We start from the raw sequence: 26,055 nt of genomic DNA on the forward strand, positions 1-26,055 counted from the left end.
AATAAGGAATCCTACTTCGCGGAATTTCATTTATCACGGTAGGGTCTAGAACCGATTAACCGCGATAAACGAGGGTTCACTGTATATAGGGCAGGGTAGAACTGCAACAGTGAGTTTCCCAACTGCATCGGAGTAGAAAGCCCCATCTTTCTCCCACAGAGCAGCTGGTGGTTTCGAACTGCTGACTGAGCGGCCAGTAGCCCAACGCGGAAACCATAACGCCACCAATTTGCCATGCTAAGTTTCCCCATTGAGATGGGGGTTGCGGGAGTCGAGGGGGCGGGGCGGGACTGGGACCGGAGGTGGAGCCAGGTCCCAGGAGCTCCGCCTCCCGTCCGACTCAATCTTTTCATCCCGGAACCTTTGTGCTGCGTGCAACTCACTTCCCTCCGGACCCTTTAGAGCCACGAGCACGTGCACTTCCGGCGTCTCCGCACCCCCCCCGTGGCCCTCGTGTTTCCTGGCTCGCGTGTGCGGGCCGGTTCCCTGGCGGCCTCACGCACCTCGGGGCCCGGTGTCATGGCGGGGCTGACCCTGTTCGTGGGCCGCCTCCCGCCCACGGCCCGCAGCGAGCAGCTGGAGGAGCTGTTCAGTCAGGTGGGGCCCGTGAAGCAGTGCTTCGTGGTGACTGAGAAAGGTAGGCGGGACGCGTGGAGAAGCGAGCGCGGGGAGCCGGGGAGCGGGGCCGGGCTGACGGTCGCGTCTCCACCTTAACCTGTCGCTCAGAAACGGGACTAGGACTTCAGGTTCTGCTCCAGACGGACTCGGCTGTAGTTATGACGGTCGGTTCATTTATGCAAATAAGGGCCTTCCTTTTGCGTTTCTGAAGCCCTTTCGGTTTGTTATTCACCTGTTAACATCTTACTTGATAATAATGAGAACAACCCCCAAACCCACTGGCATCGAGTCATAAATCACGCATAGCAATTCACAGATACGGAGACTAACTTGTTGTGAGAGCGGACTGCCTCCTCTCCCATGGAGGGAAGGGCTTGTGGGTTTGAACCACTCCCCTCGCAGTGAGCAGCCAAATGCTTATCCCACGGCGCCACCAGGGCGTCCTAATAGGGATTTAGTGAAGTGCCAGAAAAGCTTCTTGATCGAGGTGGCTGGTATGTTGAGCGGCTAACCACCAGGGTCTGGGTTCAGACTCACAACTCCTCCATGGGAGAAGGATGAAGCTTTCTACTTGCTGAAGATTTACAGCCTCAGAAACCCATGGAGGCAGTTCTACTCTGCCCTTGTAGGTCACTACAAGTTAGAATCAACCCAATGGCAGTGAGCTTGGCATTTTAATTAATTGATTTATTTTTTTGAGTAAGGCTTATTGAGAGGCAGTTGATTACCAGGCCCAGGGCCGAAGTTTACATGTTTAGCTCATTTATTTTCTCAAGACGTGTTGGGTAGAGATGCTTCATCCCATTTCACAGATGAGGAAGTTGGGGTTTAGAGAAATTCAGGAACTTTAAATTCAAGTTTTTAATGATACCTTGTAAGTAGTGGACCTAGATTTTGATCGCCAGACTTAAAAGTTCTTAACCATTCGTGCCTCTGTTTATTCTGCAATTGGGAGCCTACTGTGAGCCAGCCGCTGTTCTAGATCCTGGGAATCGAGCAGCAAACCACACCAAACAAACAAGCATTGCTTTCAGGTTTTCCTGGTGGGAAAGCCCCAAATAAAGTACAGAGTGATAATGATAATTGCTCAGAAGGAGCAATCCAGGAAGAAGGATCAGGCGTGTGCACATTTGTGTGGGGGTGGGTGTGAAGTGACACAATAGATAGGGTGGCAAGGGAAAGCCAGACTGAGGTTGAGGGAATGAATGTGTGCAGCTCTCAAGGAAACAAGTTCAGGGACACTGCAGCAGGCGTGTGCCTGGTGTGTTGGAGGCATAGCATGAGTCCAGGTGGTTGGAGTGGAGTGGGTAAAGGGAAGAGAATTAGGAGCTGAGAGCAGCACGGGAACAGGGTACCAGATCATGTATGACCTTATAGGCTACTTACTGCGTGGACTTTGGTTTTGCCTCAGAGGTGGAAATCAGTGGAGGGTTTTGGACAGAGTGCTGTGTAATAGCTTAGATTTTGGAAGCTTCTCGGGGGCTGCTGTGTTGAGAGTAGAATGGTAGAGAATAGGACCCAAACTGATAGTAGGCTTTTGCAGTCATCCAGGTGAGAGGTCATGGTGCTTTGGACCAGGGGTGGTAGCAATGGGAGTAGTACAAAGTGCTTCGAAAGCTGATGTTTTTGAAGGTAGGGCTGAGAGGATTTGATTAAGGGTCGGGTGAAGGCAAAAGAGGACTCGGAGCTGACTGCTAGACTCCACTCTGGCCTTCCCTTCCCACTGCCTGAGTATATGAATGTGCAGGCTAGCCCCCCAAACCACATCCATTGCCAGTGCATTGATTCCAACCTAGCAACACTGTAGGACAGAGAAAGGCCCCATGCGGTCCCTCTTAATGGAAGCAGACTGCCATAGCTGTCTCCTGCAGAATGACTGGGGAGTTCACACTGCTGGCCAAGTGCTTAGCCGCCGTGCCACCAGGGATCCGGAGGGATAACAGCATGCTAATCATTACAGAACAAAGGAATGTATGTGGCTCAAAACAGGAAAGTTGTGCACCAGGGTTGTATCCTTTTAGTATACGTATCCAATCTTTCCTGAGTGAAAACTCAGAGGACCTGAAGAAGAGTCCAGCATCTCAGGATTGAACAGCCTTCGATATGCAGGTGCTACGACCTTGCTCATTAAAAGCAAGGAGGACTTGTACTTGTGGCTGAAAAATCAAAGGTTGCAACTATCACTATGGACTGCAACTGAATATAAAGAAAACCGAAATCCTCACAACTGGACCGACAGACAACATCATAATAAATGCAGACAAGAACCAGTATCAGGCATCAAAGAACAAAAATCATATCATTGTGAATGAGGGAGTGCAGATTGGGGACCCAAAGCCCACCTGTCGGCAACTGGACATCCCCTTACAGAAGGGTTGTGGGAAGGAGACGAGCCTTTCAGGGTGCAGTGTAGCAATGGTGAAACATACAACTCTAGTTCTTAAATGCGTCCACCCATTCCCCCTCCACTGTCATGATCCCAATTCTATCTGACAAATCTAGCTAGACCAGAGGGTGTACACTGGTACAGATAGGAATTGGAAACACAGGGAATCCAGGACAGATGACCCCTTCAGGACCAGTGGTGAGAGTGGCGATACTGGAGGGTAGAGAGAAGGTGGGGTAGAAAGCGGGAACGGATTACAAGATCTACATATAACCCCCTCCCAGGGGGACGGACAACAAAAGTAGGTGAAGGGAGATGTCGGACAGTGTAAGACATGACAAAATAATAAAAATTTATAAATTATCAAGGGTTCATGGGGGGGAGGCGGGGAGGGAGGGGGAAAATGAGCTGATAGCAAGGGCTCAAGTAGAAAGCAAATATTTTGAGAATGATGATGGCAACACATATACAAATGTGCTTGACACAGTGGATGTATGTATGGATTGTGTTAAGAGTTGTACCAGCCCCCGATAAAATGATTTAAAAAAACAAATGGAGACAAGATTGAAGCTGCCAAGAATTTCATCTTGCTTTGATCCACAGTCAGTGTGTTTAAAAGCAGTGGACAAGAGACCAAGTGACATTGCACTGGGCAACACAAGAGCAAGCATATCATTTTGAGAGCCTGACCCGAGCCATGATACCTTCACGCCCCTCATATGCATGCGTGACAGTTGGACAATGAGTAAGGAAGACCACAGAATTGATGCATTTGAATTATGGTGTTGGTGGAAAATATTTAAAGTACTATGAACTATCAGAAGAACAAACAAAATCTGTGTTGGATTAAGTACAGCCCTAATATTCCTTAGGACAGGATTCCTTAGATCAAGGTAAGACTTTGTCTCGCATACTTTGGACATACTCTCAAGAGAGACCAGTCTTTGGAAAAGGGAATTGTGTTTGCTCAGGTAGACTAGAGAAACAAATCCAGGGAGACTCATGTGTATAAGAAAGAGCTTTATATACAAGAGCAATTGAGTATTGAGAAAACATCCCAACCCAGTCCAGATCAAGTCCATAGGTCTGATATTAGCCCATATGTCCCATACCAATATGTAAATTCCTATTCAGACTCATGCAACACATGCAGTGACGCCAGATGCAGGAAGGTCACAGGCTAGTGGGTGGAAAGTCTTGTGGATCCAGTGGTGGTGTAAGCATCTCAGCTCTGGCACTGGTCTCCACGTGGCTTCTCCAGCTCCAGGGCTCTGGCTGCCATCAGCCTGTCTCTATGTGGCTTATCAACAAGAATGTCTCGCAGGGACTGAGCATGTGTCCCACCTCCAGTGAGCTCTTAATACTCTTAGCACCTCCAAATGAGGTCATCGAGCTGCACCCCTTTACTCTTTTTGTTGTTGTTTGTTTTTTGTTTTTTTTGGTTTTTTTACTCTTAAGTCTCAAATTGACAACAGATTATGTAACTACCACAGGCATCTTGGTTGGTAAAGTAGCACATCAGCACTAAGAGGAAGGCTGTCAAGGAGATGGATCGACACAGTGACTGTCAATGGGTTCAGACATGACAGCTGTAAGGATAGGATGGTGCAGTACTGGGCACTGCTTCATTCTATTGTACATATGGCCACTATGAGTCAGAACCAACTGTACTGCACCTAGCGACAACAATTACTCCATCTTCACATTCTCTTTTCTTGGCAACAGAAATTATAGTTCAGACTGTTAGGGCGCTGGTGGCTATGCAAGCTGTGGCCCCGACTTGGGCCTGTCATTTCAAAGAGAGAATGGAATGCTCAACATCACCCAGTGGAAGATCAGTCCTGGGTCGTGACTAGCTAATTTTTTTTAAATGAACCAGGCTAGAACAGAAGGACTATCCCCCACACATGGTGCGAGACTGTTGTTGTGAGGAGTCATCAAATTGGTCCTGTGGTCCTGCACCATCCTCAGGTATTCCTGTGTCTTCCTCATTTGATCTCCGTCTACTTTAAAAGGAGCCTGGTGGCATCGACTCCGTAAGCAGTGAGGCTTTCTTTACCAAGCATGTCAACTGCTATTAGTGGCCTGCACATTTCCACTGTGTTTAGACACTCGCTGTGTGTCCCAGGTCCGTTTGAGGAACACTGCTGGACCCTGCCCAGTGTTAGGTTCCATGGAACGCTGCCCAGGGTCCTCGGAATCCAGGCTGCCTGTAATCGTACACTTGCTGTACTTGGTGTCAATCCGTAAACCCTTCATTCCTTTTGTTAAAGGCCTCTTTGCTATCCAGATGATGTCCTATTGTAAAGAGTGCTGGGAGGGGAGGAGTTCGCCCTCACTAGCGGTGACTCAGGCCCCTTCTCTGGCAGGGAGGATTTGAGGAGGGGGTGTGTCGGTGCCGGCATCCACTGCATAGCACTCAGTGAGCACACCTGCACTTTTGTTGGGGGTGCTGACCGTCTTTCCAGTTTGCCTGCTTGGGGTGGGGCCTTCGTTTTGATTGTTCCTGTTTGCTGAAAGATGAATGGGCAAGCTTTGTGAGCAGAGAAGCCCGGCTCTGGATTACCATAAGCTTTTCCAGGGCCACGGGCCAGCTGTAACTCGTTCACATCATCATTTCCCAAAGTGGCTGATACCACCCCCTGGGGGGCGCTAGTGTCATCCAGGGGTGCTGCAAAAGCAGGCACCTACACTTTATCCTGGATTATAGGGATCATTGTGTGGGGTGGGGCGAGTCTATTTCTTTCTGAAAAAGGGGCAGTAGGACCAGAGAAGTCTGGAGACCTAGGATTCAGCGGCTGGGCAGGCTGTCGGGGCTCGCCCTCAGGCAGACACAGGCACAGGTGAGAGAGCAGCAGGTGCCTTTCCTTTCTGCTGAGTTTGGTAAGAAAGAGTGAAGGGGGAAGTTACAGTTGGTACTTGTAGCTGTTCATCAGCTCGTCCCCACTGCCTTCCCTGTGGCCCTGCGGTCAGTCTTGCCGATGCTGCAATGGCCCAATGCATCTGCATGTTTGTTGTTAGCTGCCATGGAGCCAGACCGAGTTTTCCGTGCCACAGTTTTCCCCTAGTCTGCCCTGAACCTCTTCTGAAACTGGCCCTGGCCCAGTGTCATCCTTCGGCAGACGTGGGAATGGAGCCCACCACTCTTTCCGCTGGTTTGGGCTTTAGGACTTCCTGCCCCGGGGCTCTTATTGAGACCCTTTGCCCCACTGACCTGTCTTCCCCCCCTGCTGCAGGGGGTACGGCGTGCCGAGGCTTTGGCTATGTCACGTTTTCCATGCCGGAAGATGTTCAGAGGGCCCTCAAGGAGGTCACCACCCTCGAAGGCTGCAAGATCAGCGTCACTCTGGCCAAGAGAAAACTGAGGAACAAGTCTAAGGTCAAGGGAGAGGGTGAGTGTCTGGTCTTGGAAGGGGTCTTCCCCGGGTGAGCAGCAGCCCTGCGAGTGAGAGTGTGTGGCAGCGGGGTCGTCTAGAACGGGAAGCTGCCTCCGTTTCTCTGTCAGGCCCCAAATCAGCCTCTGCCTGTTGTCTCTGCCCTTGTTCACTTCCCAAGTCTGGATAAGCGGTGCTCCTGCGTGTTGCCCCACTTAGCCCCATGGCAAGTGGCGTCTATAGCTCGGAGCTGTAGCTCTTTGCCTGGGATGCTCAGGGACTAGAGGTGGGTGTTTGGGAACACAGACTTTCTATTGCTTCTTTTTAAAGAAAAACTGGAGTCCCCAAAGAAGGTGCCGAAGCCCCCCAAAGCCAAAGTGGCAGACAAGAAAGCCAGATTAATTATCCGGAATCTGAGCTTTAAGGTAAGTGGCAGGAGAAAAGGGGGCTGGGCCTGCCTTCGAGGTGCTGGGAGGCCTTACCAAGATGGCATCATTTCCTTCCTTCCTTCCTTCCTTCCTTCCTTCCTTCCTTCCTTCCTTCCTTCCTTCCTTCCTTCCTTCCTTCCTCACACGGATTCAGAACAGTGGGCCTGGGTCAACGAGACGTAAGGATACTAGTGAAAAGTGTAAAGATGCAATGCTTTCCGAGGGGGACTTTGGCGAAAGGGCGTGGGGGTGGGGGTTCTGTGACTTGCGTCCTTTTCGCCTTGAGAGATGTTGTAAGATGTCCTCTGTCAAGCCCTGTGGTGCCCTAGTCCTAACAACGACAGAGGAGCCAAGCTCTCCAGCGCTTCGTCGTGAGCTCTTGGGAGGCTGATGTTCCGCGGTGCTGGCTTGCTTGTCTCACTGTGCCCTTCCTGCACCTTTGCCTCAGTGTTCGGAAGACGACTTGAAGACGGTGTTTGCTCCGTTCGGAGCTGTCCTCGAAGTGAACATCCCGAGGAAGCCAGGTACTGCAGGCCTGCTTTTGGTCTGGAGAGAATGAAAGGGGTCTGACGTCCCTTGAGCTACGCAACATGTGAAGTAGAAGCACAAGCTGAAGGGGCTTCCTTGTCAGAGCGAGGGTATCGGGCTGCAGACAGTGAGTGAATGGGATTACAATTATTTTAACACATTGCCCTGAGCTAAACCCCGTTCGAAATAGAAACGTGAGCGAGGGGACATTCAAAAGTTGTTGGGAAAATGGAATGAAAGGCTAAAGGGGCATGTCGCTCTCCTTGTGAGCCCGGGTGGAGGTGGTGTAGATAAAGTACCTGGCACAGTGCTTTTCTAGTAGTGGAGACTCAAATCATAGTGCTCACTCCCCAGGGGAGTTTTACTTCTAGTTTGATCCGAAGTCGCCTGAGAAGGCTCCCACAGTGTGAGGAAAGCCCTGCCTTCCCAGGCCTGAGTTAGGGGGTTCCCGGCTGGTTGCTGGGGCTCTGGCCATCCTGCCAGGCTGCGTGAATGTACTTTTCCTTCTCAATCTTAAAGCTCTGTCAACTCCCCACCTACTAACTCTTCACTTCTCTGTGCGTGTGTCTGCACACAGATGGGAAGATGCGTGGCTTTGCTTTCGTTCAGTTCAAGAACCTCCTAGAAGCAGGGAAAGCTCTCAAAGGCATGAACATGAAAGAGATCAAAGGTAAGCTTTCTAGACCACGTCGTTGGCCCAGATATCGCTGGTGTTTAGGGGACCTGGCACAGTGACCCACTTTCTACGTGGCCAGAGAGGAGCCTGGAAGCCACTGTGCACTTGATCCCATGTCAGCAAGGGCATCCTGGCGTTCCCTGCCCTTCCTTGGTGATGAAGGTATGGCTGAAGAAAGCTGTCCTTGAAAATAGTGAGGGATAGTGCGGCTATAGGTGCAAGTGGAAGTTAGAGAACATGGGTGGCAGGTTTCTCTTTGGGCTAAATTTTCATAACTTTGCCCCTTGTGTGTGCCACCACATTCCTGGGTATATTTGCAGTGAAGGTAAATGCCCGCTTCCTAATATCCTCTCCGGAACTTGCACCCGTGTGTGGCATGCTCCCTTTCTCTCCCACACCAGCTCAGGGTCCCTGCCTGTCCTGCCCTGCGGCTGCTCAGCGTGCACTGTTACTGCAGGATGGCCTGTGGAGTGTGCAGCCCTGGTGGTGGTGTGGGTACACATTGGGCTGCTGAGTACAAGGTCAGCAGTTTGAAACCACCAGCCTCTCCACAGAGAAAGATGTGGCTTTCTTCTCCTGTACAAAGTTAACAGTCTCGGAAACTCACAGGGGCGGTTCCACCCTGGCCTGTAGAGGTCAGAATTTACTCGCAATGGCAGTGAGTTTGGGTTTTGTTTGGTCTATATAACAGTATTCCCCCCTGGGAAAGGCAACGTTTCTGTTCATGGATGAATGGGTTAAGGGTTATCAGCTTAACTCGATGCTGGGAGTTTGATTTAAGGACCAGCATTCCCTGGGCTGCCACTGTCTTTGACCGCACCGGTTCCGGTACGGTCTTTGGTGGTCAGACATGGGCAGGAGGACAGCTTTCCAAGTGACACTTGTGTCTGGCAGGGCGGACAGTGGCTGTGGACTGGGCTGTGGCGAAGGATAAATACAAAGGCTCTCATGCTGTCCCCGCCGAGGCTGCAGGTAAGATGTGGGTTGGGTGGGGGTGGAATGTGGACACATCTTGTGACTGGATTCGAGGTTTAAGGCAGCAGTTGTCAACCTGTAGGTTGAGACTCCTTTGGCCGGGGTGGGGTGTATGTCGAACAACCCTTTCACGGGGGTCGCCCGATTCATCACAGTAGCAAAATGACAGTTATGAAGTAGCAGTGAAAATAGTGTTATGATTGTGGGGGGGGGGGGGGTCGCCACAACATGAGGAACTGTATGAAAGGGTCGTGGCATGAGGAAGGGTGAGAACCACTGTTTTAAGGAAATACTGGGCTGGTGGTATCAAAAGCACAAGATTAACCAAACCTGAGAGAAGAGAAACGGCGTGTCTGTTGGCCCAAGTGGTTTGTCCCGCAGTCGGATCTTCTCAGTGGAAAGCCCCTCCTTGAGGGTGGACACTGTGAAGAGCAGGGTCTGAGTCGGTCCTACCAATCCCTTCCTGTTCCCAGCATCCTCCTAACAGAGATGGATGGAACATCAAGGAGAGGGAAACTTTAAACTTGAGTGCCATTCAGAAACCAATTGGCCTTTAGCACCAGAATCCAGAGAAGCTCACTGGTTTCAAGCTGACAGCCAGGCCCCGGCGTGAGCGCCATGCTGGCCCTGAGCCTGAGCCGGAGCTGTGGATGGTGGTGGGGGGCTCAGTGGCTGCATCTCCCATTCTGGGCCAAGTAGCCTTCAGGCTTCTGATGAGGGCACAGACACCAGAGGGGCCCGGGCGATGAGGTGTTTTGTTGTTGTCAGCCCAGCTTTCCCCCTGATGGTGACTCCTGTTATACATAGGGAGATTCTGTCCATCTCTTGTGACGGTAACCTTATTGTGATACCCAGCTTTCTGGACCTTCCTCTGTAGGAGACAGAGAGAACCCTGAACCGAAACAGCAAGGATCAGGGAAAGAGAATGGCAGAGAGGAGGAGGAGGGTGACAGCGATGATGACGAAGGGGATGGAGATGAAGACGAGGAAGAAGAGTCAACGATGCCCAAGCCCGTGCAGGTCCAGCAGAGGTGAGCAGCTCAGCCTGGCGCCACAGGGGACGACTCGAGAGGCTCTCGTCTCTGAGAAGGAAAAGGATCCTCTCTGTCCCGCCCCCCTCCGTGCAGACGTGTCTCCCAACAACAGGCATGCTCACAGAACGAGGGAACGCTCAGCAAGCAGACCCGAAGGTCTTGCGTGGTCTGCCAGAGCCCTTAGCGTGGGCGAGTCAATTGTGGGAAAATGCGGAGTGCGGTCCTGGTGCCAAATGGGCTCCTTGGCCAGCCTGGGTCCTGAGTCCTGGCCCTGCCGTTCCAGGGCTGTCAAGAGAGCTGCGCCTGCAGAGAGCAGCGAAGAGGATCCCTCTGATGACGACGAGGACAGTGACCTTGAGCGAGGAGATGGGACCGGCAATGACAGCGAGGAACTGAGCGACGTGGACTCTGACGAGCAGGAGAATGAAGGTTTGTCTGCCATCGCTGATGCTAGAGGCCCCCCCCCCCCCCCAATCAGCCGAGAGGCCTCTTGAAAGTGGCCCCGAAAGTGTTCTATCTTTATGGACCGCTGACAAGGAAGCTGCCGTGCCCCTCGCGTCTTCAGATGGTCGGTTTGGAGTACTGCTTGAGGGTTCGGCTCTTGTCTCAGAGAAGTGGACACCTAGGTCAGTGCTGAGCCCCCGACCTTTCTTTCTGGGTTACCGCAGTTGAGTGCATCACGGGGTAAACGGGGAAGAGCTGTAACCAGTCCCTCTCGTGCCATTATGGAGACTGTAGGGGGTGTGCACGGGTCACACATTGAGAAAGGCAGGCCGTTATACACAATGAGGACCTGGTTGGGTGGAAACCTCTATTCAGTTACCTGCTTCCATTTTTGTAAGAAGCTGGGCTGTGGTGATGAGGCCCTGCCGTGAGGAGGTGGTCTGTGGTGTGCTGCCCCTCTGCGGGAGGGAGGTGAGGCTGTCTGCTCCCCTCAAGGTTTCCAGCTCCAGGACCCTGCGGAGCAGTTCCTCCCTGTGCCGGGGCCACTGCGCCCTGTGGCAGGCTCCATGGCGCAGGGCAGGCTCCATGGTGGCGGGTTGTGGAATGGAAACTTGAACTCTGCAGGGGCTGAGACGCTGCCCTCTGTTAACCACTCCTCACGCGCTTGGATACATGGTTATGAGGGAGAGTTGGGGTTTTAAAGTTACAGTGTGGAGAGTGTAACAGCAAGTCAGGGCTCCTCACCAGTCTCCCAGCAGCCTCCCCAGGCACCCTCGTTTCTTGTGTAGTCTTCTGGAACATGGGAAATGTCTGTCCGAATAAGCAGAAATGTCTCTGCTTGAGGGGAAGCAAGTATCCTGTCCCCCGGATTCTCACACTTCAGGCCTCGACCCCCCAGAGGCCCCCACTGTTACAGCCTTCCCCCGTGTGTGTGGGTGTGAGTGTATGCATGTGTATATATATTTTAGCAAACGCACACATCCATACACACATGGATGCGGTAGGATATTTTAAATGACCCTTTTTTTTGTCTGCTCAAGAGTTTAAAATTATTTCAAAATAGAATTATATTTCAAGAAATGCATCTGCTCCCAGCAGCATCTGGGTCTCCCCCGCCTTTACCACGGCACTCTCCCCGGTCCGCCCTGGTTCGCCTGTACGCAGCTTTCCTTCACGGGAGAGTGAGTTGGGGCCTCCTTCCATAGAGCTGCATATCCTTCGTCCGTTAAAGTAGTTTTTCTTACTGATTTAAACAAGATCTTTAGAGATTGAGGAAGTTAGCCCTTTGTCGCCGCGGCTTCCACTATTTCACATTCCCGGTTTGTTTGTCTTTTCATGCTAGATGTACAAATCTCAAAGAAAAAGCAGAGGAAATTACCCTCTGACGTGAGTGAAGGGAAGACTGTTTTTATCAGGTACGTGCTTGTCACCGATGTCGATTCCTTCCCTTCTCCCTCCCTCCCTCCCTCCTTTCCTCCTCACTGGGCGTGGGACCCAGGCTAGCTAGGAAGCTAGGCCTCTCTCAGGAGCACCTCTGATCCCAGGAACATTCCAGACGTGTGGGAGAACTCACCAGGGTCCATGTCTTGTTCTCGTGTAGATTTCATTCTCTGAAGCTGGGACATCACTGCCTGCTGTGTTAGGTAGGACCTGGGGGTGGGAGTGGGAGACTGCCTTGTCAGTCTGCTGGCTTCCCGAGGTTGGCATTGTCCTGGGTCAGGACATGTCAGTGCACCCGACTGTGAGGGCCCAACTGCCTGAGCAGGGCCGTGTGGGTCTTAATTCAGAGGTTTGTATTTTAACCTCTGTACGCAAAAGTTAAAACTTAGGCAGTTTTTGTCATGGCAGTAAGTTTTTTTTTAATTATAGAAAATGTAGAGAATAAGTGAGCAAAAAGAACCACCCCCCTTCCCCAAAATGAAATGACCCTTAACCGCTGCTCAGAGGACACCTCACCGATCCCCATCACCACTGCTTCGGCTCTTGGCCGCGCTCAGCCATTCATTCTCTCAGCAGCATGTCCCTCATCATTTTACAGCGGTTCTGGAAGAAGTACCATGTAAATAACTTGACAGGGGGACGAGGGGAGCAGAGGCATTCAGGGGGTTGGACTGGAGCTTGAGACTCGGAAAGAACACGGAAACAGGGATGGGGGGTTGGCAGCTGGGCAGACTGGAAGGCAGGCATTGTGCGGCTAGGAAGTGTCTTCTTTCAGAACACTTTTACCTGGCCTGCTCTGTGAGGTCGGACCATCTGAGTGAGAGGGGAGGAGCTACATGTTAGGGTCTGTTTGTCTACTCCTGGGGGAATGAGGACCTTTGACTGTGGGTTGACATTTCCGACCAAGTCGCCCTCTCACGTTTCTTGGTCCCTCTGAGAGAAGTACGGAGAATCCTCCTTTTCCGTTGGCTGGTAAGCCTCACCAGTGTGCCGCTGCTTTTCCTTTGTAAGATTTTAACTGAACTGCTGGACTGGCGTTCAGAGCCACCAAACAACAGCAGCAAATCTAAACCCCATGGCTTTCGAGTCTGATCCGACTGAGAGCGACCCTGGGCAGAGTTTCTGAGGCTGAACATTGTTGTGGGCGCGCACAGCCTCATCTTTCACTGGGGAGCCGCTGGGGGGTGAGGCCGCTTTGTGGCTCAGAGCCCAAGGCTCACCGGACAGCGCCCTCAGGGCGCCGCACCGCAGAGGAGAAAATGGTGAGGTTAATTGTTCACGAAGCAGTCTCACAGGCTGGGAGGTGGGGAACCAGCTTAGGGGGCTGAGGCTTTCTCTCCGGGTGATGAGTGCTGTGCGGAACCTGCTTTGTCCTGTGCATTCGTCTTCGCCCACAGCTCGGTGAAATGTTTCACGTGTGCAGCCCACCCACTACCACCCAGATCAGATGTAGCACTGCACTCGCAGTTCCCAGGGATCTCTTGGGGGGCCCTGCTCTTCTGAAGTGAACCTGAGTCCCTAACTTGGGGGTTCGCCATATGGCCTTGTTTCAGATTGCTGGGAGAGATTCTGGTTCCGGGCAGGCTCATGTGGGACAGACCTGACTGCTGGGCGCCACCCCTGCATCTGGAGCTGTGCCTGAGCAGTGGGACGTGGTGGCGAGCCAGGGACCCCTCCCCCGGATGTCGGACTCACTGAACCTATTCCAGAACCCGGGCTCTCGCTTTTTAAATGGACCTTGCCTCTGACCTTCTGGTGGTCTTCCACAGAAACCTGTCCTTTGACTCGGAAGAAGAAGACCTTGGGGAGCTGCTTCAGCAGTTTGGGGATCTCAAATACGTCCGCATAGTCTTGCATCCAGACACAGAGCACTCCAAAGGTAACGGCTGCCCACTGGCCGGGGTCCCTGCTGGAGGGGTGACCTGGCTGTCTAGCCTGGGTCTCTCTCCTGTAGAAGCTTTGTCAACCCTGCCTGATTGCCCATAGGGTAATGGAGTCCATGTGGTGTCAGCCTTTGGGTTTCGGCGTGAGCTCATCTCGGGAATTCAGCACTCCACATTGCTGGCGATTCTTGGTGTGCATTTTAGTTGCTTTGGTGGGAGATGGGTGCCTGTGTTGTCATGGCAGTCGTCAGGGAACTAGGTGGCAGGAGGCTCCTCTGCCCGCTGCTGACAGGCAAGCAGCTCTCTGCTTATCTCGAGTCTGATTTCACCGACCCCAGTCCTCAGGGAGCAGTGAGCCCAGACTTTTTCTGACTCCCGGTTCCTGGGAGGTCTCGCAGGAGAGCTGTGAACTCCAGGAAAACGCCCCACTGCTGGATCCTTGCCGGGGAATAAGAATCTCCTTCCGAAAGCTTCGTGTTGAGACGTGGTTGGCGGTTTTCCCCTCAGCCCTCTAGGATGTGCAGAGGCAGAATGGTGGATGGAGCGCGGAGCCATCTAGCCCAGCCAGGCTGCGGACCAGTGGGGCCGAGGCACCTCGCTCCACCTGGGGGCTCCTCACTCAGGTGCTTTTGCTCGTGAATGTTCAGTTACCCATCCTGGACCATCTCCATTTTCATTCTGGTTTCCTGAGAACAGGCCTCCTGAGTTGCATGGTGCCCGCAGTACTGGCCGCCTGCCGGCCCCCTGATGCCGCCCGCACCTTTGTCTCGTCTCGGCTGCCAGGGGAGACGGGGTAGACTGACTTGCTGCATCTCTTTCTTGGTCTCTTAATGTGAGCCGAGAGTACCTGGTTTTCATAGCGCCGTGTTAGTGACTGCTGCTCCCGCGCTGTCGTTCCTGAGCTCACGTGAAATCTTTCTGACACCTCTCTGCCCAGGGCTCCTCTGCCTGCCCGAGCTCAGTGCCACCTGGTGGCTTTCAGGGGAATGGTACGACAGTGCCCAGTGCCGACCCTGGAGATGCCACGGGCACCATTCTTACCCACTCGAGAAGGCCCTGCTGTCTTCCTACAAACAGTCTGGTTGGCCTGTTAGGGACACTGGCCCCATATTGCCGCCACCTTGTCTCTTTGTATAAGCCAGGCACTGTGCTAAGTGCTAGGAAGAAAGGTCTTTATTCCTGAGCCGTGCCGTCTCTGCAAAGTTCCCTCCTGGCTGGCGGAGCTGTGGACCAGGGGATTCAGAAGGGGGACCCTGAGGAGGGAAGGCTGCCCCAGGTGGTGACCTTTGTCAGTGGGTGCCGTTTCTCCTTGGGCAGGAGGGCGATGCCTGAGCAGCTCCAGGAAACTGGCGTCGGGTCCGGAGAGGAGGCACAGGGTAGAGATACCAACGGTGTACGAGTCTTTGCCGCCTGCTGTCAGACGGACTTCTGGAGTCCTGCTTTCTGCTGAAAGCAGCTGCTTCATCGCGCTGGCTGAGGTGGGGGGTGGAGAGGCTCCTGCCTCTCTGATCCCTGCTGGAGGCCCCAACCTTTCTCTGGGCCTTCCTCCCCCGGCACGCACCCGCCATCCCCCCTGTTGCGATTGCTGGCCTGTGCCACCGAATATCACTGTTGTCCCCACTCAGCACCCGGTCCGCTTCCTGTGGAGAGCGCTCAGGAGGAGGGAGGTGGTGCCTTCGCCCTGCAGTGCGGCTGTGCAGGGATCCCACAGAAGGTGTTTCAGCAGCAGAAATGTACTTCCCAGTCAGAGGCCTGATCTGAACTCAGGGTGCCGGCTCTGGGTGCACTGCCTCGCACCTCTGGGGAAAAGTCCTGCCTCTCCCCATCTTTCCTTTGCGATGGTCGCGAGTCTGGGCTTCCAGCTTCCCTCAGCACTGCTGGCTTCGTCTGCTTGTTAGACCTCAGAGGAGAGCGAGTGGAGACAGGCCCAGACTAACACTGCGCCCCGCACGTAACACAGATAGCGCAGGGTTAGCGGGAACAGCACACCGGCGTACTGGGGGAGGAGCACGATTTAATCCATAACCGATGGTGAGGCTAAAGCTCGAGGAAGCGTTGGAAACGACGCCGGAAGTATTAAGGTCCCACTGAGAGTGCAGCTCCTGTTGTCACCTGTCCAGTGGGCCTGAGGGCAGACGCCTGCCCCTCTGCCCCGTCAGGTGGCCTGTGTGTAGTGTTTGCCTTTGGCCTTCAGGCAGGTCAGCAGAGTGTGCATCACCTGGACTGTATTTTTATGCAAATAGCACAGGTGCCTCAGATGTGTCTTTTACGGGTTTTCTGCAGGATGTGCGTTTGCCCAGTTCCTGACTCAGGAAGCTGCTCAGAAATGCTTGGCTGCTGCTTCTCCAGAGACCGAGGTAAGGAAGCCATTGGCCTCCAGCGTCCATGCAAATGGCTCCAGTAGGCCGCGGCTGAGGGTCACACAGGGCTTCCCTCTGGTTCTCCCCAGTGATGATAGCGATTGAATAAACTAGCTTACTGAGCACTTCGCCAGAGTCGGCAGAGCGCTCAGCGCATCCCCTGCCTGGCGTGCGCAGTCCTCCCTGCAGCCACAGGCTTAGGAAGCAGGTGTGATAATAGTATCTAGTGTGCTTGGATTGACCCTGGGCTGCGGAGATAGAGACAGCCATCGTGGAAGTGCAGTGAATGTCGGAGAGTGTGTGGCCCATGGGGAGTTTTACGGTGTGGCCTCTAAACCCACAGGTTCCGTGTCTGGGGCCCTCACATCCTTAGAGCTGCCGTGGCGCACATTCCCTGAGCAGCGTCAGCACGCAGCCATTTCTGCTGTCTTAGGAGACGAGAGTCCGCTTGTGCCCACATCATTCCCCAGAAGCTGGGCTTAGGTGGGCACTGCTCAGCCCCCCCAGGAAAGAAACTGTTTGCTGCTGGCTGCCGTGTGTGTGTGCACACGGGGTGGTGTGTACAACTGTCCTCAGTGTCGCAGGCTCTGTGATCCAGGAGTGTGGCCTTGCAGCCCGCTGAGCAGAGGCCTCCTGGGAGCTGAGTTCTAGAGCAAAACTGGGGTGCTGGGGTGTGTGTGCTATAACATCCTTGCGGTTCTTTGATTCTCTCTGGTTCGTCCTGACCGGATGGGGTTGCTCTCCTCTGCAGGGTGGTGGGCTGAAGCTGGATGGCCGGCAGCTTAGGGTTGACTTGGCCGTGACCCGGGACGAGGCTGCAAAGCTTCAGACGAAGAAGGTGAAGAAGCCCACTGGCACGCGGAACCTCTACCTGGCCAGAGAAGGCTGTGAGTAGTGAGGCTGAAGCGTGCATGGCCTTTGAGCTGCTGGCACGGACTCTGTGGCTTTCCGTGAGGGAGCCGGGACCTGGTTGTCAGGGACCCTGCCCCACGCCTGAGCCTGCAGGGCGGCAGGGCAAAGAGGGAGGAGAAACCCAAATTCTCTTGGCCCGTTTTCATTCCCAAGAGGAAGCTCTCTGAAGGAGTTGCAGATGATGATGAAAATTGCTCTGTGGAGTTGCAGGGAGGTGGAATTGCACCCTGCCTCTTCTCCTTACTGTCGGGAGTCAGAGATGCGCTCTCGGTACCCAAAGAGCCCCATCTCCTGGGTCACACCCACTGGTCAGCCTGCCTCTGCCCAGCTGCGCTGGCCTCGGCCACTGGGCCCCGAGGACTCGGCTCTGGGGCTGCCTTCAGCACAGTGAGGGCCCCTAGGGTCAGGACAGGGGCAGCCTCAAAGGGGAGCTGCTGACTCTTCACAGCCGACAGGGAACCCGTCTCCGAGCTCCTGGGCCTATGTATGGACTCTGGGTATGTATGTGAGGAGGAGGGCCAGACAGAGTCCAGAGTGTTCACCCCGCGAGCACCTCGGGGTCTACGTTGATTTCTGGGCCTCCCTAAGCTGTGTCCTGGCCCAGAGAGTCCTCTGGGCGCTAGCAGAGTCCAGTCACTTTCCTCGTGTTGCCCCCCTGAAAACCCTGGCTGACAGGCCGGCCTTTCTCCTGCTTGCAGTGATCCGGGCTGGGACGAAGGCTGCAGAGGGCGTGAGCGCTGCGGACATGGCCAAGAGAGAGCGGGTGAGTGGGTGGGCCCTGGCCTTGGGCTCTGTACAGCTTAGCACGGCCCCTCCAGAGCCTCCAAATGCACGGTGCCCTCAGCAGGGTGAATTTCCAAAGAGCTGCCCTGCTTCCCATCTGTGTTAAAGAAGCCACCAGGCTGCTGGATATTGCATCCACCGTGAGGCCACTGCATGCACAGACCTGGGTCTCTTGTCCCAACAGGGTACAGCAGGGCATATTTGCTGAAGCGTATCATGGGAGTTTTCACGTCACGGGGTCCAGCTGGAATTGTTACTGTTCATTGGTGCCATTCCGTTCCTTTGCTGTTTGATGCTATTAGTTCCCTCTAACTTTTATGTTCACCCGTAGAGCTTACCTTCTGTCAGCCTCTGGTTGATGTAGTGGTTACGTGTTGGGCTGCTAACCACAAGGTCCGAAGTTTGACACTACCAGCCGCTCTGCAGGAGAAAGAGGGGGCTCTTTACTCCTGTTTCAGTCTCAGAATCAGTCTCAGGGGCAGTTTTGCTCTGTCCTGTAGGGTCACTATGAGTCAGCATCCACTCGATGGCAGTGGATGAGAGCTTACCTTCTAGAAGCTAAGGTAGATGGGAATGGTTAAGATGTGCAGGCGTTCACAGAATTAATTTGCTTTGGAACCTTAAAGTGCAATTGATGCTGAGCAGGGAGGAGACAGTGGTGGCAGCAGGAGGCTAGATACCTTCTTCATGGGCCTCAGCTCTAGGCGAGGGTTCCAAGCCTTTTGGGGGAGCAGGGGGAGGTCCTAGGAATTGGGTGCCTCACCTGGGGCCTCTCCAGCCTTTTTCTGATCATGACAGCATAGTGACGTGTGGTGTTTCTCTTAGCAACAACTTTGCCAGCAAGAGCACTCTCTGGTAGGTATGCCCTACAGGGAGCCAGACCATTAGCTGAGGCTTACTGCCCCCCCCCCCCCAGTCTCCTGAGGGCTGGGGTCGGTAGTGTGTTAGCACCTTATCACACACGGTGCAGCAGGAAGCAGGAGACGTGAGCAGAGGGAACGGCAGATATATTTAAGGCCTTTATCTGTGAACCTTTTAAAAGACATGTTGGCAGAAGGATGCCGTCCTTTGGCTGTAGACCCAGGTCCGCAGCTCCGGGGTTGGGCAGCAGCACAGTGGCAGCAGGGTCTGGGGCAGAGTGCGCTTCTGTGATGGTGGAAAGAAAGCCATTGGCCTTAGGGTGGCAGCATTGAGGCGAGACCGTGTTCGCTCACAAAATCTTTGAATAAATTCCATTTCCTTCTGGAAGGACTAGGTCCTGGTTGGAGTTGGGAGGTGACTAAGGGCTGGCACCCAGCTGTGCGCCATAGCTGTATTGGGCCTTTGCTTAGAGCTGGGGGTTCCAGCGTGTTCTCATTTAGGGCTCCTGGCAGGCTGGGAGGTGGGGGTGCGTTACACTTGGAGTTGCAGTTATGTTTGGTAGGTGGGAAAATTGATGCTTACCTACCGCTTCTGCAGGGAGGGCTGGATTTCGAGCCCCCGTCTCCGCCCATGGTCTCCCCACCCCCCACCTCACCTCCTTGTCCCGTGGCTCCCCCCACCCCCAACCATGGAACACTCAGGCGACCAAGGCCCTCCTCTTCCGGCGTGTCTGGTTGTGGCGGGGCCTCGGTGCTCCTCTGCAGAGAGCTGGGCCTGCCGCCAACCCCGTGTTCTGCTTTCAGTTTGAGCTGCTGAAGCACCAGAAACTCAAGGACCAGAATATCTTCGTCTCCCAGACCAGGCTGTGCCTGCACAACCTCCCCAAGGCCGTGGACGACCAGCAGCTGCGGAAACTGCTGCTGAGTGCCACCCGCGGGCAGAAGGGGGCCCGCCTCAAGGAGGTGAGTGCTGCCTACCCACCGCTGCTGACTGAGGCTCCTTGGACTCTGTCGGGTCGGGGGGACGGGGTTGCCGGTTCTCACCTTTTCCCATGTGAGAACTGCCTTTCATGTCCCAAGAGCCGGAGGTGCTGCTGTCTGCAGGGCATGGAGTGAGTGGGTGCCGAGTGCCGCTGTGTGCACTGCCCTTCTGAAGGGCATTGTACTCCCAGTTAGCTCTGACCTCATCAGAGGGCTCCTCGGGGCCACCTGAGTCTTTAGCCTGGCGCAGAACCGTGGCTGCACACAGGCCTCCCCTGCCCGGCGCCCGGCTCCTGGCTCCTGTCCTCGGTCAGTGTGTTCAATTCCGTCACCTCAGCCTCGCTCCGGGCCTCACGGGACCCCCTTCAGAATGCCTGGCTTAGGGTCTGGGGCAGCACAGAGCGGGCACAGAACTGCCCAGGGCCCACATTGCTAGTGGACAGCTGGGTGTGTTCCTGGCCTGGGGCCAGGTGTGTGACTTCTCGTGTTAGCATCCACATCCTTACAAAGGGGCTGATGTTGAAAACCTGCTGGAATTAGAGGTGTGGATTTGCCTTTGATCATGGCATGACGCCAGGTTTGCTTTACATGTTTTGTAGGTGTATGAGCAAACACTGGCTTTTCAAATAAAAAAACCAAAAAAAAAAAGGCTCAGCGCCCCCCTGGCCATTAAAAAAAGTCTGTGCATGCATAGCCCATCCTCCGGGATGAAGTGTAGGTGTCTACTCTTGCAGCCCTGGCATCCTCGCAGCGTCCACCAGGGGGCAGTACCGCCCACTCTGGGAAACTGGCTCAGCATCTGGGGAAGATTGCTCCCTCATGCTCCTTGAGGCCAGGGCCTCCGTTGGGCAGTGCTTGACCCCCCTCAGCTCACACCTCAGTTCCAGGCTCTGAGCAGGCCCCCCACCCACAGGCCCTGAGCTGCTCCAGTCTGTGCGAACAGCAGCTTCCAGGGGTAACAGCATGTAAGTGAGCAGTTTTCCCCAAGTGCCCTGCCATTCCTGGCCCCGGGATGGGCTGGGAGCCGTGTTGAGCAACCCGGCCTGCACTTCTGAGTCTGTGCTGTGTAGGCTCTCCCCCAGCCTGCAGTGTCTCTGTGTACAGCTGTCAGGCCTCTTCCTCCACTCAACTCCCTCAGCAGGCAGCAGGAGGTACCACCAACCCCTCAGCTTGTCCGCATGTCCCTTCCTTGTGTGCATATTCGTAGGTCTATGCTGATAGCTGTGTGGACCGTAAGCCTTTGGAAAGCAGGCCCCCTGTTTGGTGTGCTGGCCACACTCAGCACAGGCCTTCCTGGACCACCCTGGACCTGCTCTCGGTGCCCCCCTGGCAGCTGCCCACTCGGTAACAACTGCTCTCTGCTGCTTCCTCGTCCAGTGCAGGGTGATGCGAGACCTGAAAGGCGCTCACGGGAACACCAGAGGCCAGTCGCTGGGCTACGCCTTTGCAGAGTTCCAGGCCCACGAGCACGCCCTGGCCGCCCTGCGCCACCTCAACAACAACCCGGACATCTACGGGTCACAGAAGGTGAGCCGGCTCTTGTGAACCAGCCTCTCCCTTCAAGGGGAGGAAGCCCCGTAGTGGGGCTGTTGGGGGGCAGCTCTGTGCTTTGGCTGACGGCAGGTCTGTCTCCCTCCGACAGAGGCCGATAGTGGAGTTTTCTCTGGAAGACCGGCGGAAGCTGAAGGTGAAGGAGCTCAGGCTCCAGCGCAGCCTGGTAGGCCCCCCTCCCTTCCTCCCCCCCAGCCTCGAATTCTGCTCTGTTCAGTGGGTGGCTCTGCCCATGGAGTAGACCCCTGGTTCTTGGCCATGGTCATGTACTCTCAGGTCCCTCAGACCTCCCTCTGTGGCCCACCTTGTGATCGCTGCACAGGAGTCTGTCCAGGAAAGAACGGGGGAGTCGGACTCCTCAGTGGGGCCCAGAAGGAGGTTGTCCATCATCCGTCAGCTTTCCGCCCTGTGGAGAGCGACTGTGGGGAGCCCACGGGGCCGTGAGTCAGGGTGAGACTGTGGCAGTGAGTTGGGCTGTTGGGTTTGGTCCGTTCCAGCCGTCCGTCCACGCTGTCATTCCCGCTTCCTCTCGGATGGCCCAGGAAGGGTGTTGCCCCAAGGCATCAGCCCTGTTCTTCATCCAGTGTGGGGTCAGGGGAACACAGGGAGGGCCGTGCCCACACCCCGCTCTGCCCCTTTCTCACTGCATGCCCCTCAGCAAGTTAGGACCTCTCTGTGCGTCCATCCTGGGTTTTCAGGGAGATAGGCATCAGTCACACTCTAGCGTTCCAGGAGCTAATACACGAAGGTGCTCGTGTGCCACGTGGTCAGCATTTCTGAGCCCCAGGACCCACGACCCCCCGCAGCTCTTGCACGCTGCCTCACCAGCACAGAGCGCACCGCTTGTGCAGGGTCCTCAGAACAGGGCTGGAGAGGGGCGGTTGCCGTGGCGAGCTTGGTGGCTGGCTATTACGGAGACAGCGAGCTGTTTGCTGCCTTGCGCCTTGCGCCATTGCATCCAAGGAGATTCCTGGGCTGTGCCTGCCTTGGTTCTTACCTCACAGGATGAAGCTGGGGTTGTCGCCCCCATCCTCTGTCCCCCGCCTCCTGGCTGTTAGCCACTGGTGTGACAGGACTTGGGAACTGCTTATCATCTCTCTCCGGTTCAGGAGGAGACGTCCCCCGTATCCCGCTCACAGAGCTTCTCTTCTGTGGAATATTTCTACCAAAGACCCCTTGTCCAGAAACCTGACTGTGTCTTCTGGTTTTGTGCAGCAAAAGTTGAGGCCCAAGCCTGCCCCTGGTAAGCCGCAGCTGGCGCCCTCCACCCCGGGGAAGCAGCAGCTTCAGAAGGCAGCTCCCCACCAGGCCCAGGGCCAGAGCCAGGTGCCCCCGGAGCAGGAGGGGACGGCGTGGGCGGGCTTCCAGACCAAGGCTGAAGTGGAACATGTGGAGCTCCCTGGTGGGAAGAAGAGGAGGAAGGTCCTGGCGCTCCCCTCGCACCGAGGCCCCAAGATCAGGTGAGCGGGGCCGGGCACCGAGGGGAGCTGCGCGGCACCACACCTCTTCTGCACCGCTGGCTCGGGGCCCTCCCGCTTCCACACCGAGGGTCCTACAGAGTTGTCCTTGCCCCAGCAGAGCTGTCGCTCAGGTCAGGTGGAGGTGGGGGCTTCTCTTGTGAGGAGCTGCTCCTAGTTGGCTGAGGGCTCCTCCCAGAGTTTCCGTGGGGGCCACACACTTGGGGGATGCCCAGGAGGGGACCTCTAACTGGCTTGGCGAAGGCCCCGCAGATCTGAAAGCTGGAATCGGGTGCAGAGGTGGAAGCTCCAAGCAGCCTGCTGAAGGCACTCCTTTCAGGGTTCAGCACTTCATGGAACAAGAGGCCCTATTAGAGGGTTGTCCTCTGGCCCAGAGCCCTGAGGCGAGCGCTGACCGCTGTCTGATTGCAGGTTGCGGGACAAAGGCAAGGCGAAGCCTCTCCCGACCAGTAAGCTGAAGCCCCAGCCCAAGCAGAAGCGGCAGGAGAAGCAGAAGCTGCCGTCCAAGCAGGTGAGTTCTGTGGGAAGTGGCTCCGGGCTGCCGGCCACTGCGTCCCAGCTAATGCACCTGTCACAGCCAGAGTACAGACCGGCCCTGTCACTGTGCCGCCACCAGGGCTTTGTCTTCCTGGCTTCCCAGATGGGCTCACCCTCGAGCATGTTCATGCTGGCCCACTTCGTGTGACCAGGCCATGAACGGATCATAATCAGAATCCGTGTGTTCAGGAGCCCCGGTGGCACAGCGGGTTACAAGGTGAGCTGCCAACTGCAAGGTCAGCAGCTGAACCCACTGGGCGCTGTGTGGGAGGAGGTGAGACCTTGTTCTCCCGGAAAGATGCTGACGTGATCCTGGAACTCCCCCGTTGCCCAAACCCAATCTCACACTTGATGCATTTCTGGTGAGAGCAATTCCGTCTCGGTGCCGGGTACTTCCTGTTGCCGGGTGTCACGGGGCACCTGGTGTCCTGCTGCCTTTTTTCCGTGATGCTGAGATCAATCAGTAGCCTTAGCGGTTGCCTGTCTTATCCCTCCATTGATCATTTCCTCAGCCACCGTCCCCTAATGGCCTGAGTGTTACCTGGGCCCCTGGTCTCCGTACAGGCGGCAGAATAATGCTTCTGAGTCTGTCCTTCCTTTTGCATTTCTCAGCTGCTAACCACAAGGTTAGTGGTTCAAAACCATCAACCACTCCAAGAGAGAAAGACTAGGCTTTCTACTCCCATCAAGAGTTACAGTCTGCTCCTGTGTGGGAAGGAGACATTCCTGATAATGAAGAAATAGAGTTTCTTATGATTCCATCTGAGGCGAAATGAATATCTCCTAGATGAAGAATAAGTACTGAATGTTACTATGTGATGAAAAACAAGTACTAAACGTTACTATGTATACGTAGTTTCTGGGTTACAGGCTCAGAAACCCACAGGGGCAGTTCTTTGCTGTCTTGTAGAGTCGCTGTGAGTCGTCGGCATCGACTCCGTGGCAGTGAGCCAGTGAGCCAGTGTAGAATTCCAGGAAGCTCCCTCGTGCACGTGGTGACTACCAGAGGCCAGCAGCAGACATACCTGCCTGAGCTTCCCCTCAGCACTTTGCAGAGGGATGACTTGGGGCCTTCTCCCACAGTGACCAGCGAGATTTCTCAGTGCCGGGAGTTGCTGGGTTTGTAGAAACCTGACCTGTGTCGGTCAAGTGCAGTCTTGCTTGCATCCCTTCAGGCTGGCCACAGAGTTCTTGGACGTTTGTCTCTGAAGGTGTCCTTGGTTTCCACCAGAGCGGCTCCTTCTCCGCAGATGCTGCCTAGGAGCACCCAGTCAGCCTGCTTCCTAGGAGCGGAGGTCCTCCCAGCAGGAAACGGTGGTCCTGAACTCGGGACTCTGAGATCAAGCTTTCTTTAACCTAGAGGAGCCTGGGTGGGGTCTAGGCTATGCTTGGGCCACTCACTGCGTAGTAAGCAATTTGAAACCACCAGCTGCTCTGTGGGACAAAGATGAGGCTTTCTACTCCTATAAAAAGCTTCAGTTCTGCCCTGCCCTGCAGGGTCGCAGTGAGTTGGCATCGACTCAATGCTAGTAAGGTGGGTGTTTCTTTTCCCTTTCCCAGCCTGTCCTTGAAAGGTCAAAGCAGCCCTCTCACGCCCTCCTGGGCACAGATCCGTGGCCTCTGCATACCCCGGGCGTGTGCTTGGGGCGGGAGAAGGCCGCAGGACTGGCCCTGTGACTGCTGCCCTGGCTAGAGTAGGCACCCCAGCTGAGGTCGGGGGTGCCTCCTGCCCTTCCTGCTCTAACTTCTCACCTGTGGGTGGTTCCACTGGAGTTTTTTCTCTGGAAGGCCACCTCCACCTGGTGTACCTCTACCGGCTAGAGGCCATGCTGCCTGAGACTGACCCTCGTGTGTTGCCTTCCGTTTGTAGGTGCCCAAGAAGAAAGCCAAGGGCAATGAGACAGAAATCCGCTTCCACCAGCTGGTCGAGCAATATAAGCAGAAGCTCCTGGGTCCTTCCAGAGGTGTGCCCCTGGCAAAGAGGAGCAAGTGGTTTGACAGTTGACCCACCAGCAGCCTGGGCCAGAGCCACATGCATGAAACTGGGAAGCCCTGGTGAAGCCCCCAGTCACCCCCACCCCTTACCTCCCCATGTCTGACTGAGGGGTGCTGGGTGAGGATCCTAAGCTGCACCCACCTGGACACTGTCTCTCCTCTCAGAGGACCCGGGGGCTTGGGCGCGTCAAGACATGCCGGGAGCGGTGTGTCGGGGTGCCTCAGGGAAATGGGGCGGATTTTGAAGATGTGTGTTCTTTTTTTCCCCCTGCCTTTTGTTCTTTTTTAAAAAAATCATTTTATTAGGAGCTCATACAACTCTTATCACAATCCATACATACATCAGTTGTGTAAAGCACATTTATACATGCATTACCTGCATCATTCTCAAAACATTTGCTCTCCACTTAAGCCCCTGGCATCAGCTCCTCATTTTTTTTCCCCTCCCTCCCCACTCTCCCCTCCCTCATGAACCCTTGATAATTTATAAATTACTATTTTGTCATATCTTACAATGTCCGACGTCTCCCATCACCCACTTTTCTATTGTCTGTCCCCCAGGAAGGAGGTTATATGTAGATATAACCTTATAATCCGTTCCCCCTTTCCACCCCACCCTCTCTCTACCCTCCCAGTATCGCCACTCATACCACTGGTCCTGAAGGGATCATCTGCCCTGGATTCCCTGTGTTTCCAGTTCCTATCTGTACCAGTGCACATCCTCTGGTCTAGCCAGATTTGTAAGGTAGAATTGGGATCATGATAGTTGGGGATGGGGGTAGGGAGGAAGCATTTAGGAAGTAGAAGAAAGT

The 26,055-nt window shown here is 54.8% G+C and overlaps 1 protein-coding gene across 1 annotated transcript; it reads left to right on the forward strand.

Annotated features, from left to right (window-relative positions):
- The first annotated feature begins 503 nt into the window (after window positions 1-503).
- RBM28 (RNA binding motif protein 28) lies at window positions 504-25,556 on the forward strand. Its single transcript, XM_045288756.1, has 19 exons — window positions 504-637; window positions 6,241-6,396; window positions 6,709-6,803; window positions 7,255-7,330; window positions 7,912-8,004; window positions 8,905-8,982; window positions 9,863-10,016; window positions 10,303-10,448; window positions 11,806-11,878; window positions 13,673-13,782; window positions 16,070-16,143; window positions 16,898-17,033; window positions 17,757-17,821; window positions 19,506-19,664; window positions 21,060-21,209; window positions 21,325-21,399; window positions 22,449-22,693; window positions 23,123-23,222; window positions 25,119-25,556. The coding sequence occupies exons 1-19, from the start codon at window positions 520-522 to the stop codon at window positions 25,251-25,253; spliced, it is 2,238 nt and encodes a 745-aa protein (XP_045144691.1). The 5' UTR covers window positions 504-519; the 3' UTR covers window positions 25,254-25,556.
- The last annotated feature ends 499 nt before the right edge of the window (window positions 25,557-26,055 follow it).

The sequence above is a fragment of the Echinops telfairi genome, unplaced genomic scaffold (assembly GCF_000313985.2).
Source record: "Echinops telfairi isolate 266 unplaced genomic scaffold, ASM31398v2 ScPeMD7_23;HRSCAF=83, whole genome shotgun sequence".
Taxonomy (NCBI): Eukaryota; Metazoa; Chordata; class Mammalia; order Afrosoricida; family Tenrecidae; genus Echinops; species Echinops telfairi.

Bases quoted from the DNA above. Each gene is read 5' to 3' on its own strand.
- RBM28 (XM_045288756.1), top strand. From the start codon at position 520: ATGGCGGGGCTGACCCTGTTCGTGGGCCGCCTCCCGCCCACGGCCCGC. The intron at 6,397-6,708 runs GTGAGTGTCTGG...TTCTTTTTAAAG, and splicing joins GTCTAAGGTCAAGGGAGAGG to AAAAACTGGAGTCCCCAAAG. The intron at 17,034-17,756 runs GTGAGTAGTGAG...TCCTGCTTGCAG, and splicing joins CTACCTGGCCAGAGAAGGCT to TGATCCGGGCTGGGACGAAG.